The following is a 19,465-nucleotide window of genomic DNA, read 5'->3' as shown; positions in this document are numbered from 1 at the left end:
ACTACCACGTGCAGATGTTTCCCCAAAGTATGGAAATTAAGGCACACTTTTCATGAAGTTTGGCCTTTTACTTAAAGCAGTTTATTTGTAGACAGTCCCTTAATTGCTTACTACCAGTGAAAACTGATTGGAAAGTGTCTGATTGGTTTTGGCCAATGTCTCATACAGAAATGCACCAGGCAACCTCTGCTAAATAGGAACGTTGGTCTCTCATTTGCTGGGGCTTTATAGCCCCACTGGGCTTCCCTGTCTAGAGATGCAAAACTCATTTTTAAGACAATTTCACTTGGGTTTTGAGTTTTCTTTCTAATATTTATAGCAGAATATGAATTTACTGTCATGAACTGTGTGTGACTGGCTGTTTATTTCTTAGATCTCCATGTTTCTTTGATAAAGCTAAAAACAGCTTCCATGGAGCTCCCAGTGGTTTTCCATCCAGGCAGTGATGAGGTCCACACATGCTTGGGTTCAGCTTCATGGACATGTGACATGTATGTGAACGGAATGTCAATTCCATGGCAGAACCACCTGTCTTTTTCTTTCTAGATACATCGGCCGGAAACGGATGCAGGTGGAGCGTCCAGAAAAGGCTGTTCCCAATGTCATGAACCTTGTGGAAGCTGATTACTCTTACTGGACGCTGGGCTATGCTCTCTCCTTGCAAGGAGCTCGGAAGCTGATAGGAGCCGAACCTTTCAGCAAGATGTTGCCTGTTGATGAATTCCTTCCAATCATGTACAACAAGCACCCAGTGTAAGTTTAGTTGTGTTGATTGAGTTGTATTGGACTAGTTAGCTAGGTTTGCACCATACTGCATAGCACTGTGGTAAGCAAGCATCTGCCTCCTATTGGAACCTGGGCTACTCAACCAAATTCTGATTGCGTTTATTAGGTTACCTGCTCAAATAGTCATTGCGGAAACTGCCGCTACAACTACTTTGGGAATGACTTTGTAGATGCAGAGAAGGACTGTTTGTGAGAAAGGGACAACGAGGAGATGAATGGGAAGAAAGGGGAAAAGGCACTTCTATCAAGCAGGCATATTTCCAGTGAGAGTAAGGGAGTAGGTCACAAAGGACTTGATTTGAGTCAAGACCAAGAAATACCGTATTTTTCGCCCTATAGGACGCACTTTGTCCCCTCCAAAAATGAAGGGAAAATGTGTGTGCGTCCTATGGGGCGAATGCAGGCTTTCGCTGAAGCCTGGAGAGCGAGAGGGGTCGGTGCGCACCGACCCCTCTCGCTCTCCAGGCTTCAGGAGAGCCCCAGCGCCAGCCCCACAAGGTCGGGGGACAGAGGGAGGCGGAACGCCGCCATCCCGCTGTCTCCCGAAGTGGTTTGGAGGCTGACGGCGGGGAGACCCTGCCGCCAGCCCTGCAAGCTCCGTGGACAGTGGGGAGGCGCAGCGCGTCTCCCCACTGTCCCCGGACCTAATCTCAAGGCGGGCGGCAGGGAGAAGAGCGCTTCTCCCCGCTGCCTGCCCCGCAAGCTCCGGGGACAGCTGGGAGGCGCAGCACGTCTTCCCGCTGTCCCCGGACCTGATCTCAAGGCGGGCGGCGGGGAGAAGAGGGCTTCTCCCCGCTTCCTGCCCCGCAAGCTCCGGGGACAGCGGGGAGGCGCAGCACGTCTCCCCGCTGTCCCCGGACCTGATCTGAAGGCGAGCTGTGGGGAGAAGAGCGCTTCTCCCTGCTGCTGGCCCCACAAGTGCCTGGGGGGGGGGGGAAATAAACATTTTTTCCTTTATTTCCCCCCAAAAAACCTGATGCGTCCTATGGGCCGGTGCGTCCTATGGGGCGAAAAATACGGTAGGTAGTGTAGATAGCAACAGAACTTCAGACAAATAAGTGCGTCTCTCTCTGTGTGTGTGTAATGTGATCCTCTTGATACCTTTTGTTGGTCAGTTAAATTTTTAAAATTAAAATATGACATGAGGCAAGTGCCCTGTGATAAATGTGATAAATGGTGGTGTGTTCTTTTGGTTTATTTAACACACACCTCTTTGCCCAGGCGTCCCCAAACAGCAATGCTGTACTGTCCACATGACATTTTATTGTATTGATTTGTTTTAGCATGGCTGTATTAATCAATGGTTATTAACCACTTTTAGGATTTTTATAAATGAAATGCAGTCTAGAAATGGTTTTAACAAAAATTAAAGTATGATGGGACAGCGGGAGGGGTATTATTTCCCCAGAGAAGCACACTTGGTGCCATTTCACTTTGGTGTGTTTTTGGCACCAGGTGCAGACTTTTTATTTTCTCCAGTGCTTTTAAGAAATGCTACTTTTTCATTTTCTTTGTATGTTACTTTTACCTGTTGCTCAGTTTTCATTTTCGATTCTGTACATCATTTTTTAAAAATATTGGAAACATTTTATTATGTTGAAATGTGGCATATAATACATAAAAAGTCATAACCTTGGTAAGTTATCCCCACAGAACCTGGAAGGAGCAGGTTCACAGCTTCAGAGGCTCCGACATTCAGCAGTGTCACTGGAGGCTCAGGCAGCCTCGGTGGGGAGGAAGCACAAATCAAATTTCTGAGCACAATTCAAAGTGTTGGTGTTGACCTTTAAAGCCCTAAATGGCCTTGGCCCAATATACCTGAAGGAGGGTCTCCACCCCCATTGTCCAGCCCAGACACTGAGGTCCAGCACCAAGGGCCTTCTGGTGGTTCCCTCACTTGTGAGAAGTGCAGTTACAGGGAACTAAGTAGAGGGCCTTCTCGGTAGTGGCGCCCGCCCTGTGGAACGCTCTCCTACCAGATGTCAAGGAAATAAACAACTATCTGACGTTTAGAAGACATCCGAAGGCAGCCCTGTTTAGGGACACTTTTAATGAATGGTGTTTTAATGTATTTTTAATCTCTGTTGGAAGTTGCCCAACAGATGGGCGGGGTACAAATAAAAAAATATTATTATTATTAGTAGTAGTAGTAGTAGTAGTAGTATTTTCCCATCTCTGGCTGATTTGCCAGCTGTGTCCCCTTTTGGACAGAGAAGACTTGACCACTGTACTCCATATTCTGACAATTTCGAGTTTGGATTATTGCAATATGATCTACGTGGGGCTGCCCTTTAAGAGGATTTGGAAACGTCAACTGATCTGAAATACAGTGCCCAGATTGCTGGCTGGGTTTTGTTTATATCTCATGTTTTAAAATAGTTGCACTGGTTGCCAATTTGCTTTCAGGCCCAATTTAAAGTGCTCATGTTAGTGGTAAAGCCCTAAACAGCTCAGGCCCTAAACACCTGAAGGGCCACTTCCTTCCCTACAGATCTTCTTTGGTGCTGAAATGGTCAGGGTGGCCGCTGGGGGCTCTCCCACCACCCTCAGAGGCTTGGGGGGCTGATGGCTCAGGAGAGGGCAAAGTTATGGAGCTGCCTCCCAACAGAGGCACATGTGGCACTTTCATTATGCAGCTTTTGACAAATGCTGAAGATGCCCCTCTTTATTCTGGCTTCTGATAGTGGAGATGTATATTTTTAGGGCCCACCTCATTTCTGTGATGGTTAAGTTGTTTTAAACTGTTTTTAACATTGTGTTTTAATCGTGGTAGCCTGCCCTGAGACCTTAGGGTGAAGGGTGGGTAATAATAATAATAATAGTAATACTACTACTTCTACTTCTACTACTACTACTAATAGATTGAGGCTGAGTTCACTGAAGAAGTGATTTTCTGCTGAACAGCTCTGACCTATCTGTTATGAAATATGAAAGACAAAAAAAATCTCCATGGCTTTAAAGTGTAGTGCTAAAATACAGTGGTACTTTGGGTTACATACGCTTTAGGTTACATATGCTTCAGGTTACAGACTTCGCTAACCCAGAAATATTACCTCAGGTTAAGAACTTTGTTTCAGGATGAGAACAGAAATCGTGCTCCGGCGGCGCGGCAGCAGCAGGAGGTCCCATTAGCTAAAGTGGTGCTTCAGGTTAAGAACAGTTTCAGTTTAAGAACGGACCTCCGGAACGAATTAAGTACTTAACCCGAGGTACCACTGTACTCCCTTTTGTATCTGTGGCCATGCTGACATTGGTGTTTTCTCCACTTTAGTGCCAAGTACATGGAATACTATGAACCTAGAGACTTGAAAGCCTTCTCTGCTGAGCCTCTGCTGGTCTATCCAACACACTACACTGGGCAGCCAGGATACCTTAGCGACACAGAGACATCCACCATCTGGGACAATGAAACCGTAGCCACTGACTGGGACAGAACCCTCTCTCGGAAATCCCGGCAGCAGGGCCAGATCCACACAGATGCCCAGAACAAGGATGCTCTGCCACCTCAGCCCTCTCTTGACGCAGCGTCTGGAAGGGATGAGCTATGACTGTTCACTGGCCAAGGAACCCCTGACAACATTGGCAACAGCTGGACTTGCCTCATGCACCATCTTTTGACCTAGAACCTTTCAGAGATACTAACGTTTTGTCTTAACTGACAGATGCAGTCATTTTGAGCTGACTGGTTTTAACTGAACAAGAGTCTCCTGTTTTGTAGGAGGAGCGGCTGAGCCTGACTGAGTCAGGTTGGCAGACATCTGAGAAATACTGTATTGACAGTAGGCCATCCCCCCCCCCCCTGTCAGGGTTTGTGCCATGGAACCCTCTGCTGAGCTGGAGGACTCTAGAGGGCAGCAAGTTTACACTCTGAAAGGACAAAGCTTTCACAAACAATGTCTTTCTACACTTTGTGTAGAATTACTGTATTTATAAAGATTAATATATACAGAGGAGAGGTTTACAGGCCCTTCCATGTTAATTATTGGATTGCTGCCGGGCTTTGTCAACCACGTTCTTAGAGAGAAATCGTATGGGGAGGGGGAGACTGTCAAAGAGTTGCTGCCAAAAATTATCCCGTGGCTTTATCTATCTGAATTACAAGTGGGTCTTTATTTTGTCTATTGTGAGTCCTCAAAGGTGCAAATAACTTGTATTTATTTATAGATACAAGGACTGGTGGTGGTGGTTACGAAAAATTTCTACAGCAACTTCCAACCTGCAAAATTATTTGTAGTCCTTGATCTACAAAGTCTTCCTCACCACAGCCTCATGGGAGCGAAGATGTTAAATGCTAGATCACACAGCTTCAGCAATCAGCGTCAGTGGGTGGTTTCCTTGTGTAAGTGAGCCTTTATAGATTAAATCCTACAGGGAAAATCTAAATCCTACAGAGAGAATTTAAATATCGCCTCACACATGATGCTTGTTCACACATTCAGGTCACACATTCAGCAGCAGCACAAGAAATCCCCTCCTGGCATATGTGAGTAAGTGTCTCTCTGACTTCTGCTGCACTTGTGACCCAGCAGGAATTTGAACCCAGATCTCTTCAGATCCATGCTGAGCACTTATATATAAATGAGGCAATGTCAGCTCTGGTTAAGACCCTGTGGTATTCCCTTCACAACTTACAGCAGTTGTCTCTGCCTCCCAAACATTGCAACCTCGGGCAGAGATACCTTTTTAAAAACTGAAATATCGTCTGGAATAGTTGTCAAGCAGTTGGTCATCAGAACAGAACCCTGCCTCTCCCATTTTATATGGATAGAAGGGTGAATGGTGAATGTGAACTGAGATGACTATAACACAATGTCTTGGGGGTTTTTTGAGAGTGAGCAGTCTTAAATATCTCTTGACTGCTAATTCATTTTTAAAATAGACAGACAGACATTATTTCTTTCAAAGACAACACATGAGGGCTCCCTTTCAACATTGTACCAAAGAGAAATCTCTGGTTGTATCAAGCTTGCTGATCTCTGTTTTGTTAAGGTGATTTAAACTCTTTGCATACTCAATTCTTGTCTTTGTCACCCCCATCATGAAAACCACGCTTGTCCATTTTGGGATGAGCTGATACCCTCCCTCTTGGACAGTGTCTCAACACACTAACATCACATCTTTATAAATGCACCAGAAGTCGTGGCCATTTAATTTTGTAATGTAGACTTCAGAGTTTGAAGGGAAAATCATTACTGAAACAAAACTTTTTAAATAAAAAACTAAGGGAAGAAACTATATGTGCTTAACCTGCTGTAGATGCTGAACACACGAATTGTTGTTCTTAGATGGAATAACTGTAGTATCCTATTACACTCTTTCCTAAGGGGATAATGTTGCTGCTTATCAGCTGGTCTGATAATATATAGCAAGTCAACTTGTCTGTTGTCATGTCTTTTATTTGTGACTTTAAATATTGGCAGTATGGTGTGATGTGATCTGATTGGGCATGCCACAGTCCAGCTGGAGTTTGTCATCTCTGCTTTGAAAGAATGACACCTGGTAAAACTCCTTTGGTCTTGAAATGGCTTGGAGGGAGCAGAATCTTGTTGCAGGAGCCAGCTGGATAGCTCTTACTCAGAACTCCAAGCCTGTATACCTGGATATCTCTGGCGATGTCCCATCCAGGCACTGAGCCTCAGATGTGCTTAAGATTCAACAAGGTTGCTTTGGTAGGTGTCTTCCGCCCATGCTGTGTGTCCTGGTGTGGTGGGGCTGCTGCAGTTGGCCACTTGACTTACAGAGTTCTTCCTGGGAGGAAAGATTATACTGCAATGATACAGGTAAGTGTGGTGTGCCCCTGCCATATCTTTCTCTGTGGTGGAAAGAAGAAGGTGCATAAGCTAATTGATATCTGAGCACCAGGGGTTTTGATCCTTGCATTACCTCAGCAGTGAATCTGCTGTTCCTGTGCAACCTCATCTTACGATTCTCACCATTGATGCATGCACTTCCTGTTGGTTTGGAATTGAACTAATGTAGTCTCGTTTGAACCATTTAGTACTCTGGGTACAGACGCTCTGGAGAAACGAGAACTGATTGTTGAAAAGTACAACCACACTATGGAAGTAATTTACCAATTGGCCCTAAATTGTCTGCTTACAGCAGGGACACGGAATTGACAAACTATTGGCCAGACCTAGCCCATGAAGCTTTTCCAACCAGCACAGTCACCCACTCTCTTCTCAGCCCCACCCCTACCTTCTTAGTGGCAGTGATCAAAAACACCCCCCATACAAATGCAGTGAACTGCTCATGGAGGAGATTGATCCCTTTCTGCATGGGCAAGGTGTATGCATTGTGTTGTGTGATGAGAACGGGGCTCTCCTTCCTCACCATACAGCAGAGAAATGGTGTAAACTGTGCTTGAGAGCAGGAATGCCTTGATGCATGCAATTTAAGTTTCATGATACCCAGCTGCTATGTTGTAGCCTACCCTGGCTCTAGTTAGGACGCTCTGCAGTGCTTCCTAAAAATGAAGTCACAAAGCTGTAGCAAGTTGGCATTCCTGCTACACCACAGTGTCCAAAGTAGGACAAAGAAGTTCAGAATATAGCTGGGAAGACTTAAAACTGCAGTAAATAAGGGAGGCTAGTTTTGTGTTTCCTGGTGCATATTTAGGGAGCCATGAACCTTGTTCTTGGAAAAACAAGTCAGTTTCACTTGATTTTTTTTGTGGTTTTCCTCCCCCTTCCTCAAATCCCATTACAATTATCCATAACATTGATGGATGGGAATGGTGGTAAAATAGTTTTTTTTTCTGGTATAGCCCAGTATTGTTTAAATGCAGCACAGGAGTTTGTAAAGGGTACAAATAAAATGGGAGCGAATAGGATCATGACTGTCCAGGGTCTCTTATGGGTAGGGCAGGCATTCTATATTATACTCTCATCCCTAGGAGAGTTCTTCAAAGAAAGCAAAGTTTTGTTTTCCTTAACAACGGATGTTTCTAAAATCTTAGCACAATGTGTTTTCACTCAAGTGAATTGCTAGGAAGTGATGCAGGGATTTTCATGGCCAGCTTCTTGGGGGCAGAGTAAAGTTCCATGCAGGTCCATGCAAACACTGACATAATTTAAGGAAATAGTGGGCGGCTTTCATTCAGTGTTTCCCAGATTGAAAACAGCACATTTCCTTCTTAATTGAAGAAAATAAAAGGAATCTTGTGAAATCATGGAAATGATTATGAGATGAAGCTCTGTCCATTGGAGGGATAGCCCTCATCAAAAAGCAAGCAAAGCTTAGGAATGTATAAAGGGGTGGGAATCAGAGGGAAAATTAAGAGCTTAGCGAGTGTCCATGAACATGAACTGCAGTGAATGTGATATATTACTCTAGCAAAAATTATCTGAACTCTCTTAAGGACAGCTTGATTGATTACACAAATGAATTGCAAAATTTACTCAGACTGCCTAATAATATGTGGTCACTTGCAAGCCACCAGTTTGTTCACACCAACTGTACAGCCTCATGAGCAAGTCAACAAACTTAGATGTGCCTAGTTCTTTTACATAATTGGCAGAAAGAACTTCTCCTTGTAACATGTAAGGTTGCAATGTCTGAGCTGGATTGTGGCTCCGGTAATTCATTCTGAATGTCCTGATTTCATTAACATTATTGTTAATAACATTACTGTTTCAGTAAGCTGGAATTAATTCACTCTCAAAAACTCAACCCTATGAATGTGATGTCTGGTATACACCAGCTATTTCTGAATATTTGCTGTTGGTCTGCTATCCAATGATACTTCATTTCAGCATGTGATACTTTAGTTTGATGTATAAGATCATACTTTGATTGGCTCAGTGGTAGTGCATCCGTTTTGCATGCAGAAACTCCTGGGCATCTTTAGGTGGGGCTGAGCGACCCCCCCCCCCCGCTGAAACCCTGGAGAGCTGCTGTTGGTCAGTGTGGACAGTGCTGAGGTAAAGGCACTTCTGTGTAGAAGGCAGCTTCCTTTGCTCAGTGTGTGCTGGAATCACGCTGGATTGCTCTTATTGCCAAAATCAAAACTCTTGAGATTCTAGAAAGTCCAAAGCACTTGAATTATGAGGTGATTTCATATTCAAATCTCAATTTGAAATTCCACATCTAAAACCTGGATTGTGAAATAGTTGTGAATTCTGAGTATCTTCAAGGATAGGTTGCTGATGAAAATCCAACAGTGAACTAGTTTATATAGCTTAGCAAAAAGGGTATGCATTAGCACCAAAATAAATGAAACTCTTTACACAGCAGCTGTTAATAATTCTCGCCTTTGTTTAGAAAGACACTTTATCATCACAAGCTTAACAATATAAAAATCTAGCTGATTCTACAGATATATACAGTCTTGAGTATGTGCATATACTTACACACATAACACATTTGTTGCATTGCTTCTTTCACCAGAAAACAAAGAAAATGGATCTTGGTTTTTGAAAATCCATCTTAACTCTGGACACTTTTAAGGCTCAGCTTTGAAATAACCCTTCTCTCCTCTAAACAATAACACTGTGCAGGGATTTAAACTAAGTAAGCCAGGAAAGAGTGTGTCTTGAAACAGAAAGAAGTTTCGCATAGTGCAAAATGCATTATCTGATAAGACCAGATGGTTTTTCAAATGCTTGACTGGTGAGCTGTTAGCAGCAGCTGTGTATATTCTTCTAAAATAAAGTTCAGTGCCAGAGCAGACCAAGTCCTGCATTCTGTGATCCATATTAAATGGATGTGCATGACTGCTCTTACTTCATAGAACTTCATAGAACTGCTGGAGCATATTTAGTCATCTCTCGGGCACCTGAAATCTCACTAGGCATTACCCATACACTTTTTCAAGTACATCTCTTGTGGCAGTAATGGCCAGAAACTTGCTTTTTTATTCTTAAAATGAAAGGTGAGATGTTTTAGGAAGCTGAATTCTGCCCCCAGGGTACTTCTTCTTTGCTTCTGCTGAAGTGCATTGTATATACGGCTCTGATTATGATCATGTGGTATGGCTTAATACATATGCCAGGGTCCAAAGAATTGTGAAAGCACTGCCATGATCCCAAGGAAACAGGATTTGTTCATCTCAAACAGCAACACTCCTATCCCCTACTGCATGGCAAACCATATTTAGCTTCTAATTAAATTTATGGTATATATTGGAGGGCAGAGCAGAAGAGAGAATGAGAGACAAACACTTTGCATCAGGTCTTTGGATCCAGGCCATATATTTTAAAATTAGTGCTACAAATGAAGCAAAATCCCTCCTTCCATGTATACCGTATTTTTCGCCCTATAGGACGCACTTTTTCCCTTCCAAAAATGAAGGGGAAATCTGGGTGTGTCCTATGGGGCGAATGCAGGCTTTCGCTGAAGCTTGGAGAGCGAGAGGGGTCGGTGCGCACCGACCTCTCTCGCTCTCCAGGCTTCAGGAAGACATCAGCAGCCTAGGCAGCCCTGCGGGAGTTCCCGCGGGGCTGTCTAGGCTGCGGGTAGCAGCCTGCTTCCCGGAGCACCGGGCGCGCTGAAAGCAGAGCGCCCGGCGCTTCGGGAACACATCCGCAGCCTAGGCAGCCCTGCGAGAGGTCCCGCAGGGATGTCTAGGCTGCGGATAGCAGCCTGCTTCCCGGAGCGCCGGGCGCCCTGAAAGCAGAGCGCCCGGCGATTCGGGAACACATCCGCAGCGTGGGGAGCCCTGCGGGAGTTCCCCGCAGGGCTCCCCACGCTGCGGATAGCAGCCTGCTGCCCGGCGGGCGGGGCGCCCTGAAGCAGAGTGCCCCTCGCACCAGACAGACATCTGCAGCGTGGGCAGCCCTGCAGGAGTTCCCCGCAGGGCTCCCCACGGTGCAGATAGCAGCCTGCCGCCCAGCGGGCGGGGCGCCCTGAAGCAGAACGCCCCTCACGCCGGGCAGACATGGGCCAGCCCCACAAGCTCGGGGGACAGCAGGGAGGCGCAGCGCCGCCATCCCGCTGTTCCTTGACCTGGTTCGGTTTCCCCGACCTGCTTTTGGGGGGGGGAAATAAAGGGGGGAAATTTCCTTTATTTCCCCCCAAAAAAACTAGGTGCGTCCTATGGGACGGATCATCCTATGGGATGAAAAATACGGTAACTAAGGCTGTATCGTAAGCATCCTTACAAGGAGGTAAGTCCTATTCACCCTGGTGCAACCTTCTGCCGAGCAATTGCTTGGAGAGCTGCCATTCTAGTTTGCTTTTGGAAAGAGGCATGGGGGGGCGCCCCACAGTCTGTTCTTGTAAAGGAAAAGGTTGTTCCAGCAAGCAGCCAATGAGGTAGCAGGGCAGATGAGCAGGTAAGAGGCCAAGAGGCCACAACTGCTGAAAGGTAACCAAGGAGGGGAAGGAGCCTTATCCCCAACCAAGAAGAGGTGGAAAGGCTGCCACGAGGCCTCCTCCAACCTCTCTTTCACTACCTTGCCAGCCACCTATCTCCACTATGGCTTTGATTTCAATCTTTCCTGTGATCATACATCGGCTTAGCATGTGCTCTGAAAGGTGTTGTCACTGAACATGTGGCCAAAATAAAATAGCAATGTGGTCCTCTAAAGGTGGCTACCTTATTTATTCCTTTAAGGATATGCCACATCAGGAAATTACTCAGTTAAAGGATGTCATCTAAGAGAAGGGAGCTCATTTGATCATTAACAAATTCCACGAGGCTGTGGTATCCTCAAATGCTGGCTACTAGTTACATTTGGCTTTTTTGTTTTGTTTTTTAGACTGACTATAAAAACGTGGTTAAATGGTTTGCTACAATGCCAATATGGCTGAATACAGGTAAACAGCTCCACACCTGGAAGGGAGTCAAAGCTGCACACTCCAAAGAAATAGACTTTGACATTCTTTCGATAAATAGGTTAGCAAAGCATAGGAAAACTAAGTAGTGGCATTAAGAAAAGTAGTATGCATTTATATTGTCTTTCCCGCCTTCTCTCTCCCACACAAGAGAACAAGGCCTTCAACTGGATAGTATTGGCTTAATGTAGGAAGAAGGGGGTTCATTTTTCCGGCTTAGATCACAGAGTTGGAAAACCAGCACAATATGAAGCTGCCCTGCGTGGGGTTAATACCATTCTAGGAGAATGGTAATCTCTCCTGGTTTCAGCAGCTCTGTTCCTTTCCCTAAAGTTAGCAGCCCAGCAGGTAGGAAACAAACCATCAGTCCATCCACACGAGCTTTCTATCAGTGCCATCATTTGGCCAATGGTCAAAATGATGCTCCTCCACTTCCTCCTCCTGTAAATACAGGTGGAACTGGTGGAAGAGCTTTCTTCCGCTTGTTAAAAAAGAAAGAAGGAAAAGAAAGTATTCCCAATTAATACTGGCATAACAGAGGCTGGAGAGTCATTGAAGAGGATTGTGAAGTTTAGGTGTATCGTACTTTTCATTCCTGGTAGAAAGTGGCCATCTGTTCTTGGAGGCTGTGCAAAAAAAGGGGGGGGGTCAGGGAGTGCCTGTAGGCTGTTTTCCACTCAGGTCCATTGTGTATCAAGGCATGCCTGTTCATAACAAGGGTTAGCTTTGTATTCCCAAAGCTGAATACTGACACAATCATTTGTGAAGATTGTTGCAATAATGGATGGCGGCAACGGTTGCTTTGAAACCCCATCTGCCTTGCGTTGACTTATCCATCCTCAAAGTGTGATTTTGCTGTTTCTGTGGCTCCAGCAGCCCTTCTTGTTGGTCCTAGGGAGAGTCAAGCTGGAGCGGCTCCTCAGTTTCACTTCCCTGTCAAGGGAGGTTTTTTTCCGCAGGATGAAGTCAAAGTTCACCTGGCTGTTCATGGCGTAAAAGACATTCGCGCTGTCCGGGATAACTAATTCTGCAATTCAAGGAAATAACAGGTGGTAAAACACTCCCCTGTTTTTTAGTACAGGAAGCCCACAACTTGCCTACTTTTAACTTTTGCGTATTCAGCTTTATGCATTTGGAAAAAACATTAATCCAGGGGGAGGGAGGACTTTGGCAATCCCACGCGCATTGTTAGCTGCTTTGAGCATGTTCATTTTTGTAGGAAAGTGGGATACAAATAAAATGAATGAATGAATGAATGAATGTGTGTGTGTTGACTAGACACAATTTTGCCTTTAGGCACAATCCTCGGAACATAACCCCTGTGTAAGTTGCAGGCTTAGCACTGTCTTCTCGTGGTCTGGGTTCATAACAAAATTTAACAAAGAGCATGGGTGAGTCTTGCTGGATTCTCTGCACTATGAAGCTAACAGGAAAATGTCCAACATAATGAGGAGCAGGGTGACCTGTGAATGGCCCCTATAGTGCAGGAACCAGCCCTCTATGATCCCTCACTACACGAGCACTTCCTTTTTTGCCCTCGTAGTAGGTAGGCGTGAAAGTGTGATATTTTGATTGATCGAATTACACACAGAAGGGTCTGTGGGCCTCTCTTCAGCATTGCAGCCCTGGTGCACGTTGCCTCCTTCCCCAGGCTTTGAACCTCTGAACAAAAGATGCCAGGAGATCCCACTGTGGTCAGAACTCTTGCAGCCTATCTAGCTTCAACCCTCACCCTGGTGGCTCCTCTTTTCTTTGAATGAGCAAGCTGTGCCCTCCATCCCTGCCAATGGCAACCCATTCATTTTGTCTTGCAGAACTTGCCCATTGTGAAAAGGGGGCCTGTCTACCTGTGAAATCATTGCTCCTGCTCTCAACCCCTAGACATCACTAGCTGGTGACTTAAGAGGTATCACAAGCAGGGAGAAGCAAGAGACTGAATGAGAAGAGCTCCTGCTTTCCTTAGTGTTTGTCTCTGATTCTCCCCCCACCCCACCTTCTCTTACTGTTTCTAGGGAAGGGAGCTTCACAATTCTCCAGTCAAGGCTATACCTACTTTTGAGGTGATGGAATAGAACATGTAGGCAAAGCCTTTGCCTCTTCACACCTGCATAATCTGTAATTAGTTGTTTCTTGGGGCACAGCACAATCTTTTACATTGATTGATCAGCTCTGGAGCTCTCCTTGATAAGAAACCTTGAGCAAGTATTAGATACACCATAAAAAGAACATTCATCCTATCCTATCCTATGGATAAGGGCATCGTTTTAGACCGGGGCAACACATTCCGGTGTGCATCTGTCATGTAGGAGTGGCGTAGTGCAGGCCCTCCTCTACCTTCAGAATAAGGCAGCACCCACAAGGTGCTGTTTTCCTTACCTTTGTCCTCAGAGATGACCTGCACCAGTTCATAACCCTCTGCAGGATCAGACTCCAGATTGTGTTTCAGCATCGCTCTCTGGATGACGGCAGGAGTCTTGTCTTGGCTAGTCAACTGGGAAAAAGTTTACATTAAGGCCGGCATACTCTCAGAAGCAGAATTTAATTATCTGTTCCCTATTATCAGCACACAAGGTATTAAAATGACTGTTTCTGAAATGAAATATCAGCTATGGCTTAAACCTTCAGATGGCAGTGACCTGTGACAACACTTTGTTGAGAAGAAAAGATCGCATCCCAGTGCAGACGCTCTCGTCCCCACAAACAAGTCTGTTTCCGGAGCCAGTGCTTATGGAAGGATATGACGACAATCTAGCTCTGCACTGTTCAAACAAATGCTTACCAAACTATGGCATGAAAGTGTGGTTTGGGAAATTAAGTAACCTTGTTGGAGGTGGGGGGAACCTTCGGCCCACAGGCCAAATGTGGCCCATCAAGTCTCCCCATTTAGTTCACAAGGTCATTTCCAGGCCAATTTCTGACTAATTAGAAAACACTAATTATCTCTTAGATTTTTATCTAACCTCTCTTCTGTTAAGTGGCTTTGTTCAGCAAGCAGAGCTTGGTTCTGTGCACAGAAGAGGGAATGCCTTCCTCGGTGGCTGCTGTGGAAACTCCTTTTAAGATGCAGCTTTCTATGTACTCCAGACTGCTGGTTCACCATTTTTTGGGATGATGATGATGATGTAGTAGTAATAGTAGCAGTAGCAGCAGTAGCATCCTGCCCTTCATCTTAGGTCGGTTCACAGCACAATCACAAAATGTTTCTTAAAAGAGCTTACACATAGCAACTTTGCTCCTCAAGGGGAGAGAGAAAAAGATTTGACTTTTTCGCTTTCTCAGTCCTGGTGTGGCTGCCTTCTGTTGCCACCAATCAGCTGGAGCTGGCACCAGGCAAGGAGACTTTTTTTAATGGAACGTGGAGCAAAGTTATACCTAATCAACAAATGCAGACAGAACGTCTTAGTTTAAGTTAAGCATAGAATGTAGGAACATAAGGAGCTGCCTTTTACAGAGTCAGACTGCTGGTCCGTCCAGTTCTCCAAGGTTTTGGAAGGGAGTCTTATCCAGCCCTACCTAGAGATGCCAGGAATTGAACTGGGGCTATTTGCATGAAAAGCACATGCTTCACCACTGACTGGACGGAAAGCGACCCGGAAGGAAGCCACCCCGACATTCATTACCTACCACGATGCTCTTGTACATATTGCCATTATTGTCTTCTACACTGATGCGAATGATGCAGGTGTCTTCGTTCTGCTGATTGTAAACGGGAGGCGAGACTGTTGAGGTAATGGAGGTGACTGAGATGGAGCGTTTGTGCATTCTGGGGTTGCTGGCCAGTAAAGGAGGAAACGAGAGGGCATTGGTGAAGGATGACAACCCTGATGAAGACGTGTCCATCGAGTGGATAGAGGAACAAGAGGAGGAGGATTCAGAGAGCTAAGGGGGAAATCACAAAATAAGAATATTCATTTTACTAACGTTTGATGTTAAGGACCTGTTCAAAAACCACAACTTGCTAACTGTGGAGCGCTGGGAAAAAATGAAGAACAGATCTGAGGTTCCTGCCCTTCACTTCACACTGAATGTCAGAGGTAATGACTACCACTGGAAAATCCATGTACTTTGGAAAGCAGGATCTCCCTGTGTAAGCATTTCCTTGTATGTGCAGTGAAAGGGGACAGAGCATAAGTCTGGGATCCACTCCAGTTCAGGGCAGAAGTATCATCTGAAAAAGGGCAAGACAGAAAATGGGTGTTGCCACATATTAGGGACCCCACCCATCCCATTGTGGTCCCATAACATGTTTTAGTGTATGGCACAAAAATGGCAAGCAGAAATGAGAGAGCACTATTTTCATGGTGTTCCTTGATCATTCCAGGTTTGTTGTGGGTTTTTTTTCTTTTTGTTTCAACTGAGGCAGCTATGGTCAACCTGTGGGCCCTCCAGATGTTGCTGGACTATTGGATCTGTAGTTGGTTGACTGACTAAACCCAAAGGGCTCACAAATGGTTCTTCACCATCCTGGGGGGGAAGTGACAAGTGCTGCAGGGTTCTGTTGTGGGCCCATTGTTCAACATCTTTATAAACAACTTGGATGAAGGAATTCAGGGGGTGCTCATCAAATTTACAGAAGAGACCAAACTGGGAGGGGTAGCTAATACCACAGAAGACAAAATCAGGATTCAAGGTGACCTTAACAGACTGGAGAACTGGGCCCAAACTAACAGAATGAATTTCAATAGGACAAGTGTCAGGTTCTGCACTTAGGCAGGAAGAACCAGATACACAAATATAAGATGTGGGACACTTGGCTTATTAGCAGTACATACGAAAAGGATCTAGGGGTCTGAATAGACCACAGACTTAACATTGGTCAACAGTGCGATGCAGCAGCAAAAAAAGCTAATGCTATTCTAGACTGCATCATCAGAAATCTAGTGTCCAGATGAAGGGAAGTGTTAGTCCTGCTTCCTTCACACCTGGAGTCCTGTGTCCAGCTCTGGGCACCACAGTTTAAGAAGGATATGGGCAAACTGGAACTTGTGCAGAGGAGGGTGACCAAAATGATCCAGGGTCTGGAAACCAAGTCTTATAAAGAAGGCTGGAGGGAGTGGGTATGTTTAGCCTGGAGAAGAGGAGGCTGAGAGGAGATATGATAGACATCATCAAATATCTCAAGGGCTGTCACATGGAAGATGGAGCAAGGGTAGGACTTGAACCAATGGCTTCACGTTACACGAAAGACGATTCCAAGTAATCTTCAGGAAGAACTTGATGATGGTAAGAGTTTTTCAACAGAGGACCCTCCCATGAGAAGTGGGCTTTCCTTCCTTCTATTTTAAAAATGTCACTGCTCCTACCAACATGTTTATGGGAATTTAGGAGGCTCTGTAAAAAAGCTTTCCTGCCAACCCACCTAATGAGTGAATATCACCATTTTTTTTTGGTAGCTGGAAAGTTTACACTGACCTTCTGTTCTTCTAAGTTGAAGGGAGAAATGATCACTGAGCCCTTTAGACCTATATCTCTAATTACCATTCATATTAAACTTTTGCCTAGAGAAGAGCCATTACAGAAGCTAAGACGGCTTTTGGATTTATATAATTATCCAATAATGACAAACTATCAATGCTGTATGTACCCATTAAAGGGCACTGCAAATTTCTTTCCTGCATTTAGAAGAGCAGGCCAGCAGATGGCAGCAGATTCAAAGATGTTTTGGAAGCATGTATATTTATCTTGCAAAGGAGCTCTCCCACTGCAGGAGAGCATCTTGCACAGGTTTTTAGGGATTTCAGTAGGCATGGCTTTGTATACGGCTGGAAACTTAGCCTTTGTCCATAAAAACAGAAGCCTTAGAGTTTCCCCAGGGCTCAACTATTTGAGGCTCTTTCATAAATTTTACAATGCCACAAGGTGCGCAGCAAAAAAAGTTGGGGTGGGATTGAGACAAGATGAAAGCAAGAGAAAACAGGGGAATTCAGCACTGTCCGTTCAGTTACGCAGAGGGTGGCCTACACACCATGCCTTTAAAGCACCTTTGATGAGTCCCGAGAAACGTCTTCCAAATTAGGGGTGGCTGAAGCATTTTGGCTTGGGGGACACATGCAGATGCAAAAGCCCACCCTTGAAGAGCCACGTGCAGGCAGAGGGCATGGGCAAAACATAAAGCAGCACCCTATCACAGTCGGTGTGGCCTCTCGGCAGTTCCTTCAACCACACACTGACTGACCCCACTCTCACACAGGCACCACATCACCGGGCTTGCAGGAGAGATTTAAGCCTTGGGGGAAGGCAGGAGCTGGCAGGCCCATAGGCTCACCCCCCCCCACTAGAAATTAAGAGCGGTCTTCTCTGGACATTGGCAAAGACATACTTTCTTCTGGGGCTCATCAGGAGTGTCTGTGGGAGAGATGCAGATGTCCTCAGTCTCTGAATGGTTGGAATCACAAGACGATACGCTGACGGAATCCATGCTTTCACCGGAGCTCCCGCTTGGCGTGGACTTGGGCTGCTCTTTGGTCGGGGTGCCGCTGGCAATTAGGTCAGATCCCAGAAATAACCTGGCGAAAAGCAAGTGAGGAAATGAAAGGGCACCAAGTGCTGGTGGGAAGTAGAGATGCTGAACACGTCTAAGGTATCCTCAAATAACTCCACCCATAAAGCAGATACTGCTATTATGCACAAGCCCCTGCATCTCCAAACAGAACATTCAGAAGTGAGATTTAATATGGCATGAACTGAAGCCCTATAGAACAGGCCTCTCCAACTTGTGGCCTACTAGGCCAGAGACATTCTCCTCAACAAACCATCAGTATCACACTCAAAGGGGGGGGGGACTTATTTTTAGGTGACACTGAACTCCAGCTAGACTTAATCATATCTGTTAAGATTCAAACTGTGTGTGTTGGAGATGTAAAGTTATGAATACATATATTCTGGTCATCTCCTAAAATGAGATTGTTCTGGAGTGTTGTATTAGGTGAAACTGACTGCATTGCAGGATATACTCTGCCAATAAATCCACTACTGAGTTTTGTAAAAGATCATGTCCTTAGAACACAGAGAAATGATAACATGCCCATATGGCAATTGGCTATAATAATTGCAGGCAAATCAATGCTCCTGCACTAGATGATTGCATTATTGTGGTCTAGAAAGGTGTCCAAATGATAAGAGTAATATAGATTATGAGAAGCGAGACAAAATGACAGTTGATTTATTGAAAAACTGAGTGTAATGAAACAAGGAAATACAGAACCATTACTGGGAACACTGTAGAATAAGCTAAATCCCAGACTCTTCACCAAACAGAGAAAATCTGTAAAAGTGGCTATTTTCCTCGCCTCCCGTAATTAAACATAGGCACTATGCATTTTCAGTTTATTCTTCATTTGCTAAAACCATTTTTGTAAAAGAAATAACAACTTATGGCCTACCGGGCAAAATGCAGTCTAGCCCTGCCAGCTACATGGTGCCTTGCCAAGAAGCCTTGACAACCATCTTTGCAGTTCCCAGCAGGTAGAAAACAGGAGTTTTATTGAGCCCCTGGAGGGCTGGGGGAGTCTTGGTGAGTCACAAAGCATGTCATATGTTCACTGAGAAAATGGCAAAAGACTTCTGTGGGTGTTTACACAACTGGGCCTCAAAACGCCAAGATTCCCAAAATGTTTTTAACTCAAGGTTTCCTCTTCTTCAAGCAAATTTTGTGCATTAGGACATTGCCTCTTGGATCAATCAAGTGAGAACACAAGCCAGCTACAGTTATGCACCTTTATAGAAGGCTGTTGTTTCAGCAAAGACATTTTAGTCACATCATCATCACCATCATTTGAGATGATTAATCAATTACAATGCTCAATTAAAGCTGCATATGCAGCAAGGTGCAGCACAGGTAAGGGAAATTCCTGATTACCGTATTTTTTGCTCTATAAGACTCACTTTTTCCCTTCTAAAAAGT

General features: G+C 45.0%; 2 protein-coding genes across 9 annotated transcripts in view; one reads left to right on the top strand and one right to left on the bottom strand.

Moving 5' to 3' along the window:
* Positions 1 to 6,164, top strand: part of COLGALT2 (collagen beta(1-O)galactosyltransferase 2) — a 63,321-nt gene extending 57,157 nt beyond the window's left edge. For both annotated transcript variants that reach the window (XM_081193298.1, XM_081193299.1), the window contains exons 11-12: positions 547 to 753; positions 4,058 to 6,164. In XM_081193298.1, the coding sequence (XP_081049424.1) occupies positions 547 to 753; positions 4,058 to 4,334 (484 nt within the window). In that variant the 3' untranslated portion in view covers positions 4,335 to 6,164. The remainder of the gene's footprint in view (positions 1 to 546; positions 754 to 4,057) is intronic.
* Positions 6,165 to 11,300: 5,136 nt separating this feature from the next.
* The window catches only part of RGL1 (ral guanine nucleotide dissociation stimulator like 1), a 131,209-nt gene continuing 123,044 nt past the window's right edge, over positions 11,301 to 19,465 (bottom strand). For all 7 annotated transcript variants that reach the window (XM_081193288.1, XM_081193291.1, XM_081193290.1 and 4 more), the window contains 4 exons: positions 17,882 to 18,068; positions 15,187 to 15,441; positions 13,939 to 14,053; positions 11,301 to 12,589 (listed from right to left, as the gene is read on the bottom strand). In XM_081193288.1, the coding sequence (XP_081049414.1) occupies positions 12,402 to 12,589; positions 13,939 to 14,053; positions 15,187 to 15,441; positions 17,882 to 18,068 (745 nt within the window). In that variant the 3' untranslated portion in view covers positions 11,301 to 12,401. The remainder of the gene's footprint in view (positions 12,590 to 13,938; positions 14,054 to 15,186; positions 15,442 to 17,881; positions 18,069 to 19,465) is intronic.

The sequence above is a fragment of the Podarcis bocagei genome (assembly GCF_964188305.1).
Source record: "Podarcis bocagei genome assembly, chromosome: 5".
NCBI classification, from domain to species: domain Eukaryota; kingdom Metazoa; phylum Chordata; class Lepidosauria; order Squamata; family Lacertidae; genus Podarcis; species Podarcis bocagei.
This window is presented reverse-complemented; position numbering and strand designations above follow the sequence as displayed.